Source organism: Pygocentrus nattereri, chromosome 12, assembly GCF_015220715.1.
Source record: "Pygocentrus nattereri isolate fPygNat1 chromosome 12, fPygNat1.pri, whole genome shotgun sequence".
Taxonomy (NCBI): Eukaryota; Metazoa; Chordata; class Actinopteri; order Characiformes; family Serrasalmidae; genus Pygocentrus; species Pygocentrus nattereri.
The window spans coordinates 16,894,871-16,919,352 of record NC_051222.1 but is presented as its reverse complement, the minus strand read 5'-3'; the positions used below and the strand labels follow the sequence as shown (position 1 = coordinate 16,919,352).

Genomic DNA, 24,482 nt, shown 5'->3' with positions numbered 1-24,482 from the left:
GACCAGGGCAGAGAGAGAAAGAAGCAGGAGCTGAGCAGGAAAAACAGGAGTTTTCAGAGCAAACGGTTAGCTCTGTAAAGAAATTAGATTCCTCTCAGCTGAATCAGGCACAGCTTAGGATTCAGTAACTGTTAACTCTTCTGTCAGGGTCTAATTATACACACCTACAGTAAACAAGACTTCAGAGCACAATATAACACACTGCTGTCACATGAGCTTGGTACTAAAAAAATTATATCATGCCTGAATTATGCTTCCTTTAACACCTGCACCGGTGTTTATGTGAAACCCAAAGAGGACTAGACAGGACAACCTGGAAAATCCGGATCCGGCATATCTGGGAAAAACCCATGTAATCTCTGTGTTTCCAGCTTTCAGTTTCACAAGTACTGTTGCAGTGCGACTGAGGGCCTATATATACAAGAGCACAGTGGTTGCTTTCAGTTTATTTGTGTCCTTCTGTAAATCAGGTTGAAGACACACAGGTGAGTAGAACACCTTGCTAACGGTCCTAAAATACATGCAAAGTCTTTATTAAAGTATTGAAGCTGTTCAAATGTAATTTCCCTTCCTTTAACTTTCTCCAGTAACTGTCTCCTCAATTATGGAGAATGATGGATTTAGTTTCGATGACGTATCTTCTTCTACTGAAAGCAGGTGTGTATAACTGACTGAAGTTATTACTGAAATCTCTTGTGAATTTCATAAATACATCAAACATGCAAACTAATGTCTGTTCCTCATTTACAGTAAAGCCATGGAAGGGGTGTTTCACAGGCATTTAGAGGAGAGAGTTCGTCCTTATATCGACCTGATTGACTCTCTGAGGCTGATCGGCATTGAAGAAGATTTAGCTCTACCAACTATAGCAGTGATTGGAGATCAGAGCTCCGGGAAAAGCTCTGTACTGGAGGCGCTGTCTGGGGTGGCGTTACCCAGAGGGAGTGGTGGGTAGTTTTCTCTTGTCCTTTATATTTTCACAGTATAAAAAAGTTTAATAAGGGCACAGAGCACCTTAACCTTCTGAAGCATGTCATTATTTAATTTGTATTTTGAATTTTGTAATTTTTGTAATCATAATTAAGCAAATAATTACATAATGGAAAATGAAAATGAACAATGTACATTTAAAGAAACTCTTTTGAAAAACTATGTTTTTCACTTGCCTTCACATTCTGTAGGTGTGTAGTTAAATACATGTAAATGTGTGTACACTTAAATTATTGCATAGTCCAATTGCTGGAATGTTGTCTAAAAAGTTTCACCACAAGAAAGATGCATCAGTAAATGCATATGGACAGGTAGGTATATAATAATTCTCTGTACACTGTAGGTATTGTTACCAGGTGTCCTCTGGAGCTCAAGCTGAGGAAGATCAAGGGTGGGGTTCAGTGGCGAGCGGCCATATCTTACAAAGAGGAGTACATTGAGTTTGATGACCCATTACTGGTTGAACATTACGTTGAAGAAGGTCAGTGCAGTTGCTGATAATACAGGTCGTGACCAGAGCTTTACGGATAGGGGGCTAAGCCTGTAGTACGGAGGCCTAGGGCGCGGTCCCCCAGTAGAATTAGTCTCAAATTTCGGGTTATATTGATAAACATTTTCTCAGCCCAGTTAAATTCAATTCAGCATTAATTTGAGTTAAAGCTTATACAACTCTCCCTTGCTTTCTACTTGATCACTAACCTCCATCAGATCTGCTCCTTCAGTCCTGTCAGACCTTCTTTATCTCCCTCTATTCCTGTGTTAAGTATAAATGTTAATACGTTGTTTAATTAAACTCAGATTTATAAGATCCCTAAAAAAATAATGAGATTTTTTTGTTTGTTTTACCTGCTAAAAATCCTCTGCCTCTTAACTTCCATGGGTTGAGGAACTGTGGGATGTAAAACTCAGTTATGATCAACACTGTATGACCTCTTCACTGACATTTACTTACTGTAAAAATCAATATATGGTAAACACCTTTCAATGTTTCCAAATACTATAAAAAAAATGTAAAGAAATGTAAGTAATGTCATTTCTATCCCTGTTGTTCACTGTCACTTTTAAGTTTCTTCAAATTCTTAAATTTTGCCTGTCTGTTAGTTAGTCAGCCTGGTTAGTTAACTAGTTAATGTTGGTGCCTCACGAAAACACAAAGTTAGCTCGCTAAAAAACGCAACCAAGTAAAAACGTGATATCCAGCTATACTGACCATACCTTGCCACAGATCCATGTTTTAGATGGGTATCTTCACTCTGTAACTACTTACTGTTTCACTCTGTATATTACATGTTTTTGAATAAGGTTTAATGTTTATACGGTCAACTGAACAACTATCAACGGTCGCTGAACTACGTTACTAAGCAGCGTGAGTAAAACTAGAGCTCCGCCCTGTCTTAAATGATTGGCTTACAACATAAGAGGTCTGATTTGATTGGCTTAAAATTTATGAGGTCTCATATGATTGGCTGTGTGGGGATTCTACTTTTCACATTACGTCTGGCCGCACAGCAGAGGCAGCGCTGCGTTAGGGCATTAGGGCCAACGGGTTGCGCCCTACTATTGGCGCTGTGGATGAAAATGAAATGAGAAATGAATGAGAATAAACTATACATGACTTTAACTAGTAATGTAGCTTTATTTGGGAAAACTGGCCTAGTTTCATGCTTATGTAGTAGCTCTTAAAGAAAAAGCTTAGCTTACTATCAACTTCTCACACTTTATCAAAAAAACTGTTAGCTAAATGGCATTTAAAATCATTTAAAAGATTTTGTGCACCTACAAATGAAGTGTTACGTCTGTCTGACAGCTCAGAATGTGTTGGCTGGTGACGGAGTTGGAATATGTGATGACCTCATCACTCTGGAGATCATGTCTCCTCATGTCAGTGACCTCACACTGATCGATCTGCCTGGGATTGCAAGGGTTCCTGTTAAAGGTCAGCCTGAGGATATTGGGGAGCAGGTCAGTACACAACCATGGTGTATCATTTCATGCATCAGTTAAATGATAGGATTTTCATTTATTGGTAAGCTGCTTTTCTTCTAGATCAAAAATCTCATACAGACCTTTATTGAGAAAAGTGAAACCATCAATTTGGTCGTGGTACCATGCAATGTTGACATTGCAACAACAGAGGCACTGAGGATGGCACAGGAGGTGGACCCTGAAGGCAAAAGAACTCTGGGTAAAGTAATAGTAATAATAATAATATGTAATGTATGTGAAATAAAAATATGTATTTATTTATTTACTTTGTTTTTATCAGCTATTCTTACTAAGCCAGACCTTGTTGACAGAGGAACAGAGAAGACCATATTGGATGTAGTCAGAAATCAGGTTATTCCTTTAAGCAAAGGATACATCATCGTTAAGTGCCGTGGTCAGAAGCAGATTGATGAGAAAATCTCTCTGGAGGAGGCCACTCGAGTGGAGAGAGACTTCTTCAAACGTCATGAATTCTTCAGGTAAGCTTCACATGAAGAAGTCATTTGTAATTTGTACAATCATTTCTTATTCGTGACATTTAAGCAGCTCATAAAGCACCTTTTTTTCATTGACAGTTGCCTTTTGAATGAGGAGAAAGCAACGATTCAGTGCCTTGCCGGCAAACTGACTCAAGACCTGGTTGATCACATCAAAGTATAAATACATTTTTACTCTCCATCTAAATCTATATCTGTATCTTTCACTAAACTTACAAAGTAACAACACTAAGCACTTTCAGCTAAAACAGTGTATCCCAAATACAGTCCTGGACAGACATCTCACACACCCAGTGCTGAGCCAGGCTTTGAGTCCAAACCAAATCCAAACATCTGCAAGAAATTAAACATTTATTTCATCTTTCCACGATGGCACGTTTTTGTTATTCCATGTCCCCATAGCTTCTTCACTGCTTGCTATCTAAATACAGGCCATTTCATTTCACTGTTTCTTTTCCTTTCTTTTGTTTAGAAATCGCTGCCTCTGCTTTCAGAGCAGATAAAGAAGCAGCTGTGGGACTTGAGAAAAGAGTTGAATCAGTGTGAGGCTGGCCCACCGCTGGATCCACAGAAGAGGAAAGACTTCCTCATCATTGTGAGAGACCACTGCCTACTCTAAAACTCCAAAAACCACATGGAGTTGCCCGTTTACTATCTAGTTTACTTACCTAGAATCAAGTTTCGGTGACCATTTTATCAGAAACACCTACCTCATACATGCACTTTATAGATTTACAAATCTGACTCGATTTCACGTCTAAGAAATTGTTTCTATAGGTTAGAACCACACATGACTGGATATTTGTGATTTCCTGGTGTTTGTTTGCATTACTGATAAGACTGGATAGAGACTTCTGAGAAATTCATTTCAAATATGTAGATTTTTAGTGTTTTTGTTTTTTCAGCTTTACAAGGCAGCCAATCAGAGCAGAGCCGATTTACATACACCAGTCTTAAAGGCACAGTAGCCAAAATAATCTGTTTAATTTTAAAAGATAAACAGGTAGGAGCATGGTTCAAGAAGTGTGTTTTTAGCTGAATATGAAGTATCACCAAGTCTGTCAGTAAAGGATTCAGCTCTTGAATCTATTTTAATGCAGGAAATGCACTAGAGTAAAGCAATTGTGAGCATTTAGTGTAAAGTGTTTCAACATGACAATGTACAAGAAACAGGCTTATAAATGAATAAACTAATGAAACCTAGTGGAGTCCCTTCAGTACAACATGGCCATTTCCACTCCTGACTATAACTCATATTTTTCTACTCTCAATAAATCTGCCCTAACTGCTTCTCACTACAGTACCAGTGTTTAAAGAAAGCTTTGGTTTACATGCCTAAATTCCGTGTTGGTGGTTCCTTGTTCTTGCAGACTTTGATGAATTTCAATGACAAGATCAATCGCTTGGCATGTGGGGAAGCGGGTAATGAGGACAACTTGTTTGTTCAGCTTCGGTCGGAGTTCAAAAAGTGGAAAGAGCATCTTGACAGTACAAAGTCATCATGTAAGTAAATGTGTCAATACATGTTAAGCCTGGCCAGGGTTATAAAAGTATTGGGAATATGTATTCAGAATACGGAAGTTAAGTATCTCTGTTCTTTTGGAATACTTCACTACTAAATGAAAAAAGATCATCAATCATCAAAAGAAACACCATCAGCACTGGTTTATTAACCATTTTAAATTCAGTGCACAGCATAAGGCAGACATGGTTGTTCTCATCAATACGTATTCTAAATGTGTTCTGAAGAGGGAACAAAGTCGAATGTCTGCTGGTGAAGTGACAGAAATATTAAAAATAGACTTGTTCTGTTGAGCTTTGAGCTGTACCCTGCTGAGTGATGCTAGTGAAGTTAGCCAGCTACAATTGTAATCCACCGCAGTACAGGCTCAAAGCTGATCAAAAGTTGGCCTAGAAAACTATGAAATATACTTTTTCTATGAAATATCACTTTGTATGTGAAGAGGTTATTCATGTCAAAATTTACACGTAACGCAGTTCATGAGGTGGTCCAGACTGTGGTGAAAGAATATGACCTGAAGTACAGAGGAAGGGAGCTGCCTGGCTTCAGTGATTATAATGTGTTTGAGATGGTGGTGCAGAGACTTGTGATCCAACTGAAGGGACCAGCCATTGAGCGACTCAGAGTCGTAAGAGGTACGTTCACACTTACACACTATGGCCTTTCACAGTCTTTATTTTTTCACACAGGGTTTTTTGCTAATCCTGCTCCTGGTAAACTCCAGCAATGCACAGTTTTAAGTGTTCCCTACTATACTACTATACTATACAAACTACAGGAACGGCAGTAAAGATTCATTAACACCACTTAAACTGGAGTTAATCTTTAACACAGTTTGCAATGACAAACATTCCAGTCTTTAAAATATCAGTGACTGAATTTTCTGTATGTTGACTTTGCTTGATTAAGATTAAGAATTTGCAGTGTCCCAGTCACTTATACTCAAAAAAGAATGTGTTATCAGTATCTGGATTAAAGCAGTACTTTTTGTTAAAAATGCTCTTCTGCATGGCTAAAAACAGGGAGTTGATGCCTGAATTTGTCAGTTTGTATAGGTAACTGTACAGACAGTGTCAAAAGCCACATAAGCAAGTCTCTCTGAAGTTACTTAACAACCTGACGTGGTAACCAACTGGGTCAGTGTACCAGCTTCCATTATTTGCATTAGCCTTGTAGTTCTAGTGTAAGACTAAAAAAGCAAACTTGGGACACCAAACATGCTTGGCTGATTGACTACATTTGGGATGAGGAGAAAACTATGCAAATAGATCTTTAGTTGAACTATCACTTTATCAGCTGCACCCACTGTCTGAATATGATACATGGATTTCAGAAACCATCCAGGAACAGTTCTCAGATGTGTCCAAAGTCTGCTTCCTCAACTTTCCTTTCCTCCAGTGTGTTGCCACGGTAAGCATTACTTTTAGAATTAAAAGAATATTTTAATTACATTTTAAAATACTTTTAACTTTCAACTTGATTTGGTGGTTTCCAGCAGCTCTACTGACACTATGTACCCTTTCTGCTTATAATTGCTACCCCAGAACAAGATAGACAACATTCAGTCAAAGCAAGAAGCCAAAGTGGAGCAGAGGATCTTGGAGCAGTTTGAGATGGAACAGCTGGTCTACACTCAAGATAGCATCTACTTCAAAACATTGAATGGAACACCAGGGGACGGAAAAACAACTTCAGAAGACAACTATGCTGGGCTTGACAGCAGGACCAAATATCCTGAGATGCTGCACGCTTATTATGAGGTATATTTTAGTCCAGTGGATAATAAAGTAGGAGGGCAAAATAGTCTTGAAGAACCACCTCAGCTATAATGTGTGAATGCAAAATAGAAATGGAATAGAAATCCACAACAACGTTATCATTTTTCAACTCCTAACAGATTGTCGTGCAGCGACTGGCTGACCAGGTGCCCATGCTGATCAGATACTTCATGCTGAAGGAGTCTGCTCAGCTGCTCTGCAGTGAGATGTTGGGGTTAATGGACGGTGCTAACGTAGCTGAGGTTCTCCGGGAGGAGTCAGATGTCAGCAGACGCCGCATTAACATGCAGAACCGGATGGATCGTCTCACCATCGCTCAAGAAAAGCTTAGTAACTTCATTTGAAGGGGACGATCTTGGATATAAGCTATCATCTTAGATACTAACAGATAAGACTTCTTGGGAGTTATTTAGATGCAGTAATGACAATTCCAGTTATTTTTTATCTTTTTAAAGGTAATTTTTTCATTTTTTATGGTTTTAGGTACAGCACACAAACAGTGAGGGTACATTTTAGAAAACCTACATCATTGGCTCTCAATCCTGCTCTCAACACACCTGATGCAACTCATGAATTCATTTACAAGCCCTTCCTTCCTATGGCTGACTCTGAAATGGCTCCTTACATTGTGACCTATCTGGCCTCAGCTATCCAAACAGTGCATCATATGTCTAACAAACAAGCCACAGGGATTTTGCCACCCCTTTTAGCAAAGTCACTTATGTTTCACACAATTATGTGTTTATAAGTAATCACGTTTGTTTCACATCAACAGGTTTTCAAGTGATCACACATTGTTTCACATGAGACATTATTATCTATAACATGCACGCCAGTGGTGCTACAGGACCAAGACTAGGAGCTGACCTAAATAATTCTGCAGAACAATTCAAGGGGGTCTGGTGTCATATCTTAAACAATTTCAAATAAACACTTGCATTCTTCATATTACTAATACAGAGGAATGTGATGTGTACAATGTTTTTTTTAAAGACTTGATATAAAAACACATTTGTCGCCTTTTTAATAAAAACACTTTTCAGATATTTACAAAAGTATGTAAGTATATTTTTATACAGTACACGTTATCAGACCTCTGGAAGAACGACAGAAGCTTGCTGATTAACTATGCAACAAAATGTATATTTCAAAACTAAAGCCAAACAATATCCAACACTAGATTTTTCATAAGGCCTATTTTTCTTGGTTGAATCATGGTGGTCTGTTTTATTACTGAACATTGATCAGGCATGCCTGGCTGTCTTTAAATGATTCACTGAGTCTGTGAATTTGTTAGTGCATGCAGGGTAATGTAGCCTATTTTACTAGCACATGTTTGTTACTACTTTAATTTAATTTTATTTCATTATATAAACTACAAAGACACACACTACTATACTATAATGCACTGTTATCTCTTGTGAAACAGATTCTAATTTAAAGGGAACATGAACGTCTGAGTTGCTGCATTCTTTCTGATAAAAGAATGAGGTCAGACGGTTTACACCAGCATTTCACAATTACTAATTCTTCATAGTCCTTCTGATTTCTTGACTCATTTCTTGTCTTAAAAACAGAAAATGAAAAACAATCTGAATATGACTGAATTATTTATGCCTAAAGTGTGTAGACAAAGCTTCATGTCACCTGAATACTGTTTACACTTGTTCCTCATTTCATGCTTTGTAATAAACATGTGCCATTATGTCTTTGCCACTGTTTTGCCACAAAGCATTGTATACCAGTTTGTGATGTAACAGATCACGCGGTTGGCGCTTTCCTCCGAGCGCGTTCGGCTGTACCATGGCGTTGCGTGAGCGGTAGTTGGAAGAGAAGCAGTGGTTGGTTTCACAGGTCTCCGAGGAAGCCTGTGCTAGCCTTCACCCCCCTAGCACTGGTAGTATCATGTGATTGGGGGAGTCCTAAGTATCAGGTGAAATTGAAAACAACTAAATTGGGGAGAAAATCAGGTAAAAAAAAAAAAACACACCTAATTCCGCCTATTAGCTTATAAGCAAGGCCTTCATGACCTGAATTCAGAGCGCTAGGTGAGGGTTAACACTAAAATCCACAGCCTTTTTTGGTCTTGGAAGGCCTTCAGCTTGACATGCCTGTTTTACAGGCCCCACCAGGTGAACATGGTAAACAAATATTACTCATCTTATTATTTGTTTACTTGGTTACTGCAATATGACATCTTGTGATGTTTTTACATATTGTACAGTATCTGGCTAGAACAACCTAATACAGCATTTCTCAGCCCTGGTCCTGGAGGACTATTGCCCTGCACTTTTTTGTGTTTGCTCTGTTCCAACACATGTGATCCAACTAGTCAGCTCATTAACAACCTCTTACTGAATTGAAGTGGGTGTGGTAAAACTGGGGAAACACTAAAACATGCAGAGCAGTGGGCCTCCAGGGTTGAGAAACTCTGTGGCAAAATGGCCATGTTTCACCACAAAGGGGCGCTAATAGCTAAGTAGGCTTTGTGCAGATTGTTGAAAGAAAAGCTTCTATGAGAACCTCACAAATGTAATTATTAACTATAGTACTACAACCCAATTCCAAAAAAGTTGAGACAGTAAGTGATATGCCAATAAAAACAAAAATCAGTGATGAGTAAACTGTGTTTGACCTGTATTAAATTGAAAACAGTACAAAAGTATGATATTTGGAGCCAGATTCATAAAACGCAGCACCAGATTTACCACGGCAGTAAGTAAGCAGCACATTTGCTCATTTATAAATGAGGATCGCCTATATTTGACTTCCTGTGCAATATGAGGTGTGACTGAACTATTATCTTATAAATACATAAATATGGCAGTGTCGATTCATAACACAACACCCTCCCGCCAAAAATAACACATGAACCTGCTCTGACAGTAATTTTCCCAGTGAGAAGGTAATGTGGATTAAATTCTGTTCAAAAGTGTTTTCAAACATGATTGTTCACACATGCAACAAATCACACATACACAGATGATTAACTGAAATATTTAAAAGACACATTTCAATCTGTTTGGATGGAGCAGCAGCAAACCGTCTAACTGATGCTGTAGAAGAACAGAGGAGAAAAACAGCTTGAAAAGATTTTCAGACTGACAGATTTAACTGGCACTGTATTTAGTACAGCCTCTGCTTCCTGAATCAGATTCCATGTTATGCAAATCCCCTGTAGGTTTAGCTTAATGCAAGTAAGTGAAGAGTAATTTGACATGTTGGCATTCTACATATATTTTAACTGATTTTATTGTGAGCAGTTGTAACTTCAAATACTATTTTTCAATTTTTGCATTTAGCAGATTATAAGCAAATTTTATTTATGCAGTTAGTTAAAAGTCTCTTGATAGTCTACTGCATGTATTCAGATGCATTACTGCTGCTACATAATTATGTTATTAATGTCACTGAGGATTTTTTATCTTAAAACGACGATTCAAAATAAAGTGTCACCCAAAATGTAACTTTGGATGAATGTATTTCAAATATTTGTACATTATGTACATTGGGTTCTTCCTGGCCAGATATTTGGTGAGGATTCAAGGGCTTTGTCACGTTCACATTTGCCTCCATTTACACCAAAACAACATACAGTATATGGAAAAAAGTATTGGTACATTTGGGGCACACATTACACTTACATGAGCCTTTACAACGTCCCATTCTAAATACATAAGCATTATTATGGAGTTGGTTCCCCGCATCTATAAGAGCTTCCACCCATCTGGGAAGCTTTCTAGGAGATCTTGAAGAGTGTCTGTGTTTAGATTTTTGCCCATTCAACCACAACAACATTTGTGAGGTCAGACACAGATGTTAGACAAGCGGGCCTGGATCACAGTCTCCATTCTAGTTCAAACCCAAAGGTGTTTGAAGGGGTTAAGGTCATTGCTTTGTGCACTGACCTTTTGCATTTGCTTTGTGCACTGGGATACAGTCATGCTTGAACAGAAAAGGGCATTCTCCACACTGTTCCCACAAAGTTAAAAGTGTACTATTGTCCAAAATGTCTTAATATGCTAAAGCATTTAGATTTCCCTTCACTGGAACTAAGGAGCCTAGGCAAACCCCTGAAAAACAACCCCATAGCATTATCCCTCCTCCACCAAACTTTACAGCTGGCACAATGGCAGGGAACTTTCTCCTGGAATTCACCAAACCCAAACTCATCCGTTAGACTGTCAGAGAAGCGTGATTCGTCAAAAAGTGCGCTCTCTGTGTACTTTTGTGCTGATGTTAATGCCAGAGTAGGCTTGCAGGTCTACAGTTACAGAGTCAGAAGAATGTTGGCAACTTTTATTCACTATGCCCCTCAGCACTCAGCGACCTGCTCTGTAAATTTATATGATCTGACACTTCATGGCTGAGTTGCTCTGGGTTACTAAATGCTTCCATTTTTCCATAATAACACTGAGAGCTGATTATGGAATATCTAGGAGGGAAGAAATTTTTTTAACTGACTTGTTGCAACAGTGGCATCTTATTACAGATACACGCTTAAATTCTGTGAGCTCTGTAGAACGAACCATTCTTTCACAAACGTTTGTAAAAGCAGACTGCATGGCTGGGTGCTTGACTTTATACACCTGTGGCAATGGGACCGAATGAAACACAAATTCAAAGATTAAGAGGTGTGACCCAATACCTTTTGTCCATACAGTGTATTTAAACTTCCACTAGACACTATGTATACATTCAGACCTGTATGTCACGATTGGCTCCTCCCATTCCTCCATGTGGTTTTTGTTTACTTTTTCATCCATGTGTGTTTGTTTTAGTTCAGTCCAGCCCCCTTGTTGTCTGACTCCACCCGATTGTTACCACCTGTTTCCCACCTGTCCCTCGTCTTGCCTCTGTTATATAAGCCCTGTGTTTGCCCTGGTCTGTGTTGGTCTTTGTTTGATATGTTTGTGTGGTTTGTTGGAGGTACTGTTCATAATACTGTCAATCTGATTGTTATCAATGATTAAATGTGATTCATGCATTTCAGAAATCATCCAGGAACAGTTCTTAAAAGTGTCAGGAGCATGCTTCCCCATCTATCCTCATCTCCAAAATGTTGCCATGGTAAATATTATTATTATTATAATATATAATATTATTTCAGTACAATCATTTTGAAATTTTAAAGCACTGCTTGCTGTTGTATTACAACTACGTATCTTAACTACTTACAACTGCTACTTCAGAACAAGATAGAAGACATTCAGTTAAAGCAAGAAGCCAAGGTGGAGCAGAGGATCATGGAGCAGTTTGAGATGGAGAAACTGCTCTACACTCAGGATGAAATCTATTTTAAAACCTTGAACAAGATCCATTCTTCTGGGGAACTAGCTTCAGAGGACAGATATCCAGGGCTAGAGAGCAGGAACAAGTATCCTGAAATGCTGAAAGCTTATTATGAGGTATGTTTTAGTACTTCAGCGACTAATTACCAAGTAGTCCTACCAAAATGTTTTTTAAAGGACCAGTAAAAATATTAAGGCCCACATTGAACATTGAATAGCCTACTTTTCTTACTTTTATTAAACAGTTTGCTCTACAATGCACAAACCAGCCATTAGGGGTGTACTCTGTGTACTTCTGGTGCCGGTCCCAAGCCCAGATAAATGGTGAGGGTTGCGTCAGGAAGGGTGTCCGGCGTAAAACTTGTGCCAAAACTATCATGCGGATCACAAATATGATTGCCATACCGGATTGGTCGAGGCCCAGGTTAACAACGCCTGCGGACTCTGAACATAGGGACAATGACTGGTAAAGGCAGAGAGCTTGCAGACATGATGGAGAGAAGGAAGGTAGATATTCCGTGTGTCCAGGAGACCAGATGGAAAGGAAGCAAGGTTAGGAACATTGGAGGTGGATTCAAACTGTTCTATCATGGTGTAGAGAGGAAGAGAAATTGAGTAGGGATAATCCTAAAGGAACAGCTTGGGAAAAGTGTTCTGGATGTAAAGAGAGTGTCAGACAGGATCATGAGCCTGAAGTTGGAGGTTGATGGTGTAATTTTGAATGTGGTCAGTTCATATGCACCACAGGTTGGTTGTCAGTTAGAGGAGAAAGAGGAATTTGGGAGTAAGATGGATGAAGTGGTAGATGGTGTCCCTAGAGAGGAGAGATTGGTGATTAGTGCAGACTTCAATGGACATGTTGGTAAAGGGAACAGAGGGGATGAAGAGGTGCTGGGTATGTATGGTGTGAAAGACAGAAATGCAGAAGGTCAGATGGTTGTAGATTTTGCAAAGAAAATTGAAATGGCTGTGGTAAACACATATTTTCAGAAGAGGGAAGAACACAGGGTGACATACAAGAGTGGAGGGAGGTGCACACAGGTGGATTATATCCTTAGCAGGAGATGCCACCTAAAGGAGATTGGAGATTGTAAAGTGGTACCAGGGGAAAGTGTAGCAAGGCAGCATAGGGTGGTTGTCTGTAGAATGAGATTAGAAACAAAGAGGAAGAGAGTGAAGACAGAGCCAAAGTTTAGATGGTGGAAGCTGAAGGAGGAGAGTGGTTGCAGGCAGTTCAGGGAAAAATTGCAACAGGCCCTTGGAGGCAGTGAGGAGCTACCTGAGGACTGGGAAACTACAGCTAAGGTGGTTAGAGAAACTGGCAAGAATGTGTTGGGTGTTTTGTCTGGTCAGAGGAAAGAAGACAAGGAAAGTTGGTGGTGGAATGAGAGTATTCAGAAGAAGAAGGCAGCTAAGAAAAAGTGGGATAACCAGAGAGATGAAGGAAGTAGGCAGGAGTACTGTGAGGCTAGTCGCATAGCGCAAAGAATGGTGGCAAAGGCTCAGGCCTATGATGAGCTGTATGAGAGGCTGGACAGTAAAGAAGGAGTAAAGGACTTGTATCGTTTGGCTAAACAGAGAGATAGAGCTGGAAAGGATGTACAGCAGGTTAGGCTGATAAAGGATAGAGAGGGAAATGTACTAGTGAGTGAAGAGTGTTGAGTAGATGGAAGGAGTACTTTGAAGAACTAATGAATGAGGGAAAATGAGAGCGAGAGAGAGGAGGACAAAGGGGGGAGAGATAGTGGATCATGAAGTGCAGAGAATTAGTAAGGTGGAAGTGAGGGCAGCTTTAAAAAGGATGAAGAATGGAAAGGCAGTTGGTCCAGATGACATACCTGTGGAGATATGGAGATGTTTAGGAGAGAAGGCAGTGGACTTTTTAACCAGGTTGTTTAACAAAATCCTGGAGAGTGAGAGGATGCCTGATGAGTGGAGAAGCAGTGTACTGGTCCCCATTTTTAAGAACAAGGGTGATGTGCAGAGCTGCAGTAACTACAGAGGTATAAAGTAAATGAGCCACACCATGAAGGTATGGGAAAGAGTTGTTGAAGCAAGGCTAAGGCGAGAGGTTCAGATCAGTGAGCAGCAGTTTGGTTTCATGCCCAGAAAGAATACCCCAGATGCAATTTTTGCGTTGAGTGTTGGTAGAGAAGTACAGAGAAGGTCAGAAGGAGCTACATTGTGTCTTTGTGGATCTAGAGAAGGCATATGATAGGGTGCCAAGAGAGGAAATGTGGTACTGTATGAGGAAGTCAGGTGTAGCTGAAAAGTATGTTAGGGTGGTGCAGGACATGTATGAGAATAGTGAGACAGTGGTGAGGTGTGCAGTTGGAGTGACAAACGGTTTCAAGGTGAAGGTAGGGTTACATCAGGGATCAGCTTTGAGCCCCTTCTTGTTTGCAATGGTGATGGAAAGGTTGACAGATGGGGTCAGGCAGGAGGCTCCATGGACCATGATGTTTGCAGATGACATTGTAATCTGTGGTGAGAGTAGAGAGCAGGTGGAAGAGAATCTGGAGAGGTGGAGGTTTGCACTGGAGAGGAGAGGAATGAAGGTCAGTAGAGACAAGACGGAATACATGTGAATGAGAGGGAGGCAGGTGGAAAGGTGAAGATGCAAGGAGTAGAGGTCGTAAAGGTGGATGACTTCAAATATCTTTGGTCAACCATCCAGAGCAATGGACAGTGTAGAAAAGAGGTGAAGAGGGTGCAGGCAGGATGGAGTGGGTGGAGACAGGTGTCAGGGCTGATGTGTCACAGAAGGATAGAAGCAAGAGTGAAAGGGAAGGTTTACAAGACAGTAGTGCGTCCTGCTATGATGTATGGTTTGGAGACTGTGGCTCTGTCTAAAAGACAGGAGGCTGAGCTGGAGGTGGCGGAGATGAAGATGCTGAGATTTTCGTTGGGAGTGACAAGGATGGACAAGATTAGAAATGAGCAGATCAGAGGGACAGTGAAGAGCAGTTTGGAGATAAAGCCAGAGAGGCCAGGTTGAGATGGTTTGGACATGTGTTGAGGAGGAATAGTGGATATATTGGTCAAGGAATGTTGGAGATGGAGCTGCTGGGCAGAAGGAGAAGAGGTAGACCTCAGAGAAGGTTTATGGATGTAGTGAAGGTGGAAGGTGTAAAAGTAGAGGAGGCAGTGGATAGGGCAAGATGGAGGCAGATGATCCGCTGTGGCGACCCCTAAAGGGAGCAGCCGAAAGAAGAAGAAGAAGAAGCTCTACAATGCACACAGTCATTTCATGTACTGTACTGTTCACATCCCAGCACATACATATATATGGGATATTTGGCCTTCAGGTGAAATTTCAGGATGAACCTAAAATGCACTCTAAACTTTACAGGTGAACTTAATGTGACCTTCTCTAAACTTTTAAATGCACATGTCCAACTGTTTGATGTTTCAGTACTTTTTGCACAACTTGCTGTTCTCTAACAAGGAGCTTAACGGCAAGGTGGTGGTGGTGTTATGGTGTGGGCAGGTGTGTCTAGTCAATACAGAACTGCCCTACACTTTGTGAAGGGTAAAGTGGCAAGCTCATACTAGTTGAATAACATACCATAATTAATCCAGTCATTTCATCTTCATGGACGACAATGCTCCAGCTCATCGAGGCCACATCATTAGGGAACGGCTGCTGGAGACTGGGGTACCTCAAATGGAGTGGCCTGCACTTTCTCCAGAACTGAATCCCATAGAAAACCTATGGGATCAGCTGAGTCGCTGTGTAGAGGCTCAAGGGCACATGACAAGTTATCGAGACATTGACATTTTTTGTTGGGGTATACCCACCACTGTTGTTGGCTTTTACATGCTTCTACTGAAATGCCCTACTTTCATGAAATAATATTACTGTAGCATGAACTTTTAACATTTTCCATAAATTTCACCGAAAGCCATATATCCCTAACTTTTTGTGAGTAGTGTAAATGATAACCCATATCCATATACAGTATCTCACAAAACTGAGTACACCCCTCACATTTCTAAAAATATTGTCTTATGCCTTTTCATGGGTCTCTTTACATGGGCCTGACTGGTTCTGATGTATTTGAAACCCGAACCCGCTTACACATGCTAACAGGGGCAAGTTCAAGTGGAGGTCTGGGGTATGATAAAGGTATAACGTGATCAAGGTGATCAGTTAAATGCAAGCGTGTCCAATGTTTGGCTTAGACTGATTAAACCAGTAGAATCATGCATGCTCCATCTTATAAGATTGGAGATCCTGGATTTTAATGTGTAGTAAATTTGATTTTAAGCTTGTTTTTATGAATGTATGAAATGCTATATAGCGCTTAGCCATCTGAAAACTGTGACACATGAACTGCACAGAGTAGCAGTAGTAGCGAGCTTGTGAACATTAGCCTGACTCCAAATAACAGCTGCTTTTTCCAACTGGTTGGCTGCTGATAAGCAGGAATTGTCTGTTTTGTTGATACGGCCACCCCATTAATACAGTCAAAGAATAGTCTAAATTCAGCTTATGACGAGGTGTTGAAATGGTCTAAACAAGGTTATCACCAATTTTATTTTTATATCAACCAATTGTGGTTGCAGGTATTCATTCCATATATAACGTATCTAGTTTTAGACTAGATATGTTAACACTGTGACCACCTCATTAAACAAATAAAAAAAGTTGTGTTTCTGCTTGATTGAAATGAAAACCAGCTTTTGTAGATAAAACTAGTGACTCCTGTTCTAAAAGTTACATCCAGACAGTTATGACAAAGCTTGTTTATAACCAGGCGTTAGCCTTGCTGGTGCAGCCTGCCTGAGGAGTTCTTGCTCTGCTGAAAATGGTATCTTGGCAAGTAAATTTATCTTAAATTTAGTCAATATATCTAATATTTCTAGTTTTGAGATTGTAACCTTATGAGATTTTTGAAAAAACATATTTCTAGATACCTTTTATTTGTTTAAGTGATATTAGTAAGTCAAATTATTTCACTGTATTGTTAGGTAATTTTACTTGAGTTATAAGAAATGTGCCTGAAGCAAGCCAAATAATTCTGCCTGCAAGGAGCCGGTGTGGCAGCATATTTTCATTCCAAACAAGCAGGAGCAAACCTGATTCCGCTCCGTTAATCAATTGCTTTCAGTCAAACAACTGATCACGTGCTTTGCTGGAATAAAAACATGCAGCCTCACCAGCCCTTTGCTGATAGGTTTCGGCACCCCTGTACTAAAATCACCCAACCATGTAAAAACGTCTAGAAATAAGTTCATAATCTTACAATAAGCTTAAAATAATCTTAAGAAATATTAGCTATATTGACTAGGTTTAAGAAAATTTCACTTGCCAAGAAACCATCTTTTGTGGTGCGAAGACAGAGATCACTACCCTGATCATTCATAATTTCCTGACAGATTGTTGTGCAGCGGTTGGCTGACCAGGTGCCCATGCTGATCCGATACTTCATGCTAAAGGAGTCTGCTCATCTGCTCTGCACTGAGATGCTGGGGTTAACAGATTGCGCCAACATAGCTGAGGTCCTTCGTGAGGAGTCGGACATCAGCAGACGCCGCATTATCACGCAGGCCCGCATAGAACGCCTCACCATTGCTCAAAAGAAGCTAAGAAACTTCATTTGAAGAAGACGACCCTGGCAACAGCTCACACTATAGTAAAAGAGGGAAGACACGATGAATTATTTAGATGCAACAATAGCAATGACCTTTTTGCTTTTAAAAAGATAAACTGTTCATTTTATGTCTGTTTACTGTTGGATTGTGATGTTTGTTCAGCCAGGTACAGACAGACTGAAGTTTCTGTTCATATATAAATTTTCCATTTTTCATTTTTCAAAATTTTTCATTAGTACCATTTTTTGGTTTGCATTTTTAGTTTAGTTTGTCTTAAGGGTGCATTATAGTTTTGTATAGAAAACATTATAGTTTTATATTATAAGGTGCATTATAGTTTTATTTTGTTTTTCTGAAAAGCTTTATATTCATTTTTATGCAGTGTTTAGTTTTAGTATTATAATGAAAGCTTCGATAGGATATGTTCTGTAGGGTATAAGCGATAAACACTTTAAAATGCATGATCTCTATATAACCTTCATTAATTATTTGTGAGATTTGAGAAATTATTTGTGAGAAATGGTTTGTGTAAAATTATTGATTTGGAAACTCACCTGTTACTCTTTCTTTACAGTGGTGGTGATGGGAACCAGGGTTCATAATGTCTACACCTCAAAAATAGCCATTTTATACTATATCCAAAAGGACCAAAAGGAGTAAACGGGTGTCTTCTGAATTTTTATATCTAATGCTGATGATGTTAAAATACGGTTAAATCGTAAAACATTTTATTGAAGTTCTATTTAGCCTTGACAGCATCCCATTTGCCATGAATAGCTTTTTAAAAAATCTTTATTTTAGGCCAAAGGCTTGTAAAACTATTGTAAAAACAATGTCGCATTAAGCAGCACGATCATAACCTCTTTATCTAATAACTTTCTATGATGCAGCTTTTAAAGGCATCAAACTCTTCAGATGTCTGATTTCTATCACCACCACTGTGAACAATTCTGACTCTTTAAGTTTCTCTACAAGGGAGCATTTCACAACAAACCACTCTGAACATTATTCACATCTTAACCATTGAAATACACAGATATTTTGAAAAGTTAAACTTTGGAAAATGTTACCTATCACCATGGAAACACTGGAAACACTAAATGTCTTCATACTGTCTTTATTTAAATACAGGTTAGACTGGATTTATAAGACTTGGTTAGGTGGTATCTGTCACTGACTCATTGTTGGACACTGTTAGTCCATGCTTATGGGGGACTGTATGTAATACAGTGTCAAAAAAGAAATCACTATTTGAGATTACTTAAGAGGTTTAAGATAGGCATGAATGCTGCTTAGCTGGTGGCTTACGTTATTTGTTAGTTATTTGTTCCAGTGAAAAACTTCGGACCCTAAAGTGTCAGGGATGATCAGGTATATTTAAGGGGGGAATTTTGTACATTTTTTATGCCAAATTATAGTTTTAAGCTAGTAAGAAATATATTAGGGCATTTCAGACCTCAAAGTCCAGACCAAGGTCCAAACCAGAGTTCATGTTTTGTTTGAATGGAGAAAAATGAATGAACAGATCAATTTTATTGCCACTATGCTAATAATATTATGCCATCACTACCAGCACCATCAACTTCAAGCGCAGTACTCAAGACTAGCTCGATTCGCCAAATGAATGTCCTCTTCATGCAAAAATTATATTGTCACAGACAGGGACAATTTTATGCACTGACTTCAAGCTCCGAACAATCCATAAAAGTGTGACCACTCTTTTCCCTTATTGCAGCTTCAATTCTTCTCAGTAGTTTTGCTTTCAGTTTTTCAAAGAAATCTTTAATCCTCAGCTCCTAGTTTTAGTCTTAGAAGTTTCTGCTTCTCATGATCCAAGTACTCTAAAACCCATGCAATGATGTTGAAGTCTGGGTGACCGGTTCACTGTTCTAAACCAGCAGCTTCTTTTGTTATTGGCGACTTTTCTTGTTTGCAAGCTTTCTTTTTTGTTAGTTTTTCATTTTCTCAGTAGCAGCTTGACAGCTACACATCCATTGAGCTGTCTTTTCACAGTGGAAGGATGGACAGAAACACCTGTGGATGTTTTCAGATCTGAATCGAGATCTCTTTCAAAGATGAATGCTTTGAAGTCCTGTTTATCTGATGGAGATGGTCTATCAGGTCTTGTGTGGTCTTGTTAGCAATCCCATTTTCTCTGTATCTTTTAATCCTTTTTTGAATTCCAGCTTGGAAACATGCTTTTTCCGTTTATTTTTCTTTTACTTACACTTTCCACTTTGACAGGCAAGATTATCTTATATCTAATCTCAGATGTATCTCCAGAAAAATAAACAACTCATACTTAGAAATTAAATAAATGAACTTTTCTCCAACTTTTGCACAGCACTCTATTTTATAGGTCTGTTTCCCAGACAGGGGCCCTGTCTGTATCTGATCACTTTTAGTTCTTTGTTGTTTGTTCTGGTGTTTTGCACGTGACAACGGCTGAGGAACCGGTTTATGGTTGGGTGTGTGTTTGTGACTCATAGTCACAAGATTTTGTTTGAAAACTCCCCTTGGCCCACCTTTACACGTTCACTTTCAGTTTAACCCCTCACAAAAAGAGAGCCCACACATCAAATACTCACTTTTATATCTAGATATTTTGCAGAATTTACTATGATTATAGTTTCCAAATATAAAAGATTTTTTTTATTAATAACTGAATAATATGCCATTCTAAATCCCTCTCTACTCTAACAGATCGTCTACCAGCGGCTGGCTGACTACGTGTCTGTGTTGATTTTGCTGTTCATGCTGAAAGAAGCTGCATGAAGGAGCTGAGGTAAAGACTTAAAAGAGCACAGAGCTATATCGGCGCATGGAACGACCATAGCAAGCACAGAAGAGGATCTCTGAAGCATTGCATTTACTCGGTGCTTGTCAGTCGTTTTAGTTTATATTTAAAAGTAACATGTAATGTAAGGGAAGAATTTATATTCAGAGTCTCAGATTTTTGTGATTTCCTCATTCTCATAACTATATAACTTACTAGTTTATTTGTTCTCACAGAATAATTCATAAGAATAACTTAACGATGAGCTTAAAGATTATTAACTGAATAAGAAGCTAATGAAGTGAATGATTCTTTAAGCTCATTTCCTCTTTCCACTTCCATTTGGGAAAAACTGCTATCAGAGATCCTTTTCTAAGAACAAACCTCTCTTTGTAGATAAAAGCTATCTGATATGCGGGTCACTCACTGTGGTTACAGCTGCAATATCAGTGCACTGACCGAACAAACAGCTTCGCTCCTCACAAAAAGCCTAAATAAAAGTAATATAACATGATATAATTTTATCTAAGTAAGCTTCTCTAAGATTCTCCATTGAAAGAAATGCAGTCCAGGACGAGACCTAATGCAACTCTAAATGTGTAAGTTTCCCAGCAATCATACAAACAACACACAAGTTTCTGTGTTCATCAGACTTGAGGGCTTCACTTCAGCCACAGCAGCTAAGCTAATCAAACAATGTTTTCAAAACCTCCACAGCACGAAGAACTGGGAGGTAAAGGTCCGAAACGACATGGACGAGTCAAAGAGGAAACAAAACTGTTCATTGATTCTGAAGGAAAATCGCAGATAAACGTCAGGGATTCAAACCCAGGATCTCCTGTTTACTAGACAGGCACTAATCACCTAAGCCACAGCGCCACAGCCTGTAGAGTAGCGGGTGTTTAGCGTTGGCCGTTTAGCGTTAGCCGCCTTGCCTGAGAAGAAAGTAAATTTAGCTGCATTAGCTTCCAGTGTATCCATCAAACCACACAGCTCTCTCATACAACACACTATGTGCTTCTGATGTTAATATTATATAGAGTTAAAGGCAAAATTCAGTTCATGCTAGTTAATGTCTTTATTTAATAACTTTTAGCGAACTTTTAGGCTGAGCTGGAGGTGGCGGACATGAAGATGCTGAGATTTTCGTTGGGAGTGACAAGGATGGACAAGATTAGAAATGAGCAGATCAGAGGGACAGTGAAGGTGGAGCATTTTGGAGATAAAGCCAGAGAGGCCAGGTTGAGATGGTTTGGACATGTTTTTTCCACAAAAACATGCAGCCTCACCAGCCCTTTACTGATAGGTTTCGGCACCCCTGTACTAAAATCACCCAACCATGTAAAAACATCTAGAAATAAGTTAATAATCTTACAATAAGCTTAAAATAATCTTAAGAAATATTAGCTATATTGACTAGGTTTAAGAAAATTTCACTTGCCAAGAAACCATCTTTTGTGGTGCGAAGACAGAGATCACTACCCTGATCATTCATAATTTCCTGACAGATTGTTGTGCAGCGGTTGGCTGACCAGGTGCCCATGCTGATCCGATACTTCATGCTAAAGGAGTCTGCTCATCTGCTCTGCACTGAGATGCTGGGGTTAACAGATTGCGCCAACATAGCTGAGGTCCTTCGTGAGGAGTCGGACATCAGCAGACGCCGCATTATCACGCAGGCCCGCATAGAACGCCTCACCATTGCTCAAAAGAAGCTAAGAAACTTCATTTGAAGAAGACGACCCTGGCAACAGCTCACACTATAGTAAAAGAGGAAAGACACTATGAATTATTTAGATGCAACAATAGCAATGACCTTTTTGCTTTTAAAAAGATAAACTGTTCATTTTATGTCTGTTTACTGTTGGATTGTGATGTTTGTTCAGCCAGGTACAGACAGACTGAAGTTTCTGTTCATATATAAATTTTCCATTTTTCATTTTTCAAAATTTTTCATTAGTACCATTTTTTGGTTTGCATTTTTAGTTTAGTTTGTCTTAAGGGTGCATTATAGTTTTGTATAGAAAACATTATAGTTTTATATTATAAGGTGCATTATAGTTTTATTTTGTTTTTCTGAAAAGCTTTATATTCATTTTTATGCAGTGTTTAGTTTTAGTATTATAATGAAAGCTTCGATAGGATATGTTCTGTAGGGTATAAGCGATAAACACTTTAAAATGCATGATCTCTATATAACCTTCATTAATTATTTGTGAGATTTGAGAAATTATTTGTGAGAAATGGTTTGTGTAAAATTATTGATTTGGAAACTCACCTGTTACTCTTTCTTTACAGTGGTGGTGATGGGAACCAGGGTTCATAATGTCTACACCTCAAAAATAGCCATTTTATACTATATCCAAAAGGACCAAAAGGAGTAAACGGGTGTCTTCTGAATTTTTATATCTAATGCTGATGATGTTAAAATACGGTTAAATCGTAAAACATTTTATTGAAGTTCTATTTAGCCTTGACAGCATCCCATTTGCCATGAATAGCTTTTTAAAAAATCTTTATTTTAGGCCAAAGGCTTGTAAAACTATTGTAAAAACAATGTCGCATTAAGCAGCACGATCATAACCTCTTTATCTAATAACTTTCTATGATGCAGCTTTTAAAGGCATCGAACTCTTCAGATGTCTGATTTCTATCACCACCACTGTGAACAATTCTGACTCTTTAAGTTTCTCTACAAGGGAGCATTTCACAACAAACCACTCTGAACATTATTCACATCTTAACCATTGAAATACACAGATATTTTGAAAAGTTAAACTTTGGAAAATGTTACCTATCACCATGGAAACACTGGAAACACTAAATGTCTTCATACTGTCTTTATTTAAATACAGGTTAGACTGGATTTATAAGACTTGGTTAGGTGGTATCTGTCACTGACACATTGTTAGACACTGTTAGTCCATGCTTATGGGGGACTGTATGTAATACAGTGACAAAAAAGAAATCACTATTTGAGATTACTTAAGAGGTTTAAGATAGGCATGAATGCTGCTTAGCTGGTGGCTTACGTTATTTGTTAGTTATTTGTTCCAGTGAAAAACTTCGGACCCTAAAGTGTCAGGGATGATCAGGTATATTTAAGGGGGGAATTTTGTACATTTTTTATGCCAAATTATAGTTTTAAGCTAGTAAGAAATATATTAGGGCATTTCAGACCTCAAAGTCCAGACCAAAGTCCAAACCAGAGTTCATGTTTTGTTTGAATGGAGAAAAATGAATGAACAGATCAATTTTATTGCCACTATGCTAATAATATTATGCCATCACTACCAGCACCATCAACTTCAAGCGCAGTACTCAAGACTAGCTCGATTCGCCAAATGAATGTCCTCTTCATGCAAAAATTATATTGTCACAGACAGGGACAATTTTATGCACTGACTTCAAGCTCCGAACAATCCATAAAAGTGTGACCACTCTTTTCCCTTATTGCAGCTTCAATTCTTCTCAGTAGTTTTGCTTTCAGTATTTCAAAGAAATCTTTAATCCTCAGCTCCTAGTTTTAGTCTTAGAAGTTTCTGCTTCTCATGATCCAAGTACTCTAAAACCCATGCAATGATGTTGAAGTCTGGGTGACCGGTTCACTGTTCTAAACCAGCAGCTTCTTTTGTTATTGGCGACTTTTCTTGTTTGCAAGCTTTCTTTTTTGTTAGTTTTTCATTTTCTCAGTAGCAGCTTGACAGCTACACATCCATTGAGCTGTCTTTTCACAGTGGAAGGATGGACAGAAACACCTGTGGATGTTTTCAGATCTGAATCGAGATCTCTTTCAAAGATGAATGCTTTGAAGTCCTGTTTATCTGATGGAGATGGTCTATCAGGTCTTGTGTGGTCTTGTTAGCAATCCCATTTTCTCTGTATCTTTTAATCCTTTTTTGAATTCCAGCTTGGAAACATGCTTTTTCCGTTTATTTTTCTTTTACTTACACTTTCCACTTTGACAGGCAAGATTATCTTATATCTAATCTCAGATGTATCTCCAGAAAAATAAACAACTCATACTTAGAAATTAAATAAATG

The 24,482-nt window shown here is 38.8% G+C and overlaps 2 protein-coding genes across 2 annotated transcripts; both read left to right on the top strand.

Annotated features, from left to right (window-relative positions):
• The first annotated feature begins 456 nt into the window (after positions 1-456).
• LOC119264567 (interferon-induced GTP-binding protein Mx3-like) lies at positions 457-8,478 on the top strand. The gene is made up of 14 exons (XM_037543108.1): positions 457-485; positions 588-657; positions 751-947; positions 1,334-1,471; positions 2,798-2,952; positions 3,037-3,175; positions 3,257-3,455; positions 3,552-3,630; positions 3,946-4,068; positions 4,844-4,976; positions 5,472-5,630; positions 6,329-6,405; positions 6,540-6,755; positions 6,893-8,478. The coding sequence occupies exons 2-14, from the start codon at positions 605-607 to the stop codon at positions 7,115-7,117; spliced, it is 1,893 nt and encodes a 630-aa protein (XP_037399005.1). The 5' UTR covers positions 457-485; positions 588-604; the 3' UTR covers positions 7,118-8,478.
• A 3,210-nt stretch (positions 8,479-11,688) lies between these two features.
• LOC119264568 (interferon-induced GTP-binding protein Mx2-like) lies at positions 11,689-17,789 on the top strand. Its single transcript, XM_037543109.1, has 3 exons — positions 11,689-11,843; positions 11,966-12,181; positions 17,447-17,789. Exons 1-3 carry the CDS (start codon positions 11,739-11,741, stop codon positions 17,669-17,671), a joined length of 546 nt encoding a protein of 181 aa, XP_037399006.1. The 5' UTR covers positions 11,689-11,738; the 3' UTR covers positions 17,672-17,789.
• The last annotated feature ends 6,693 nt before the right edge of the window (positions 17,790-24,482 follow it).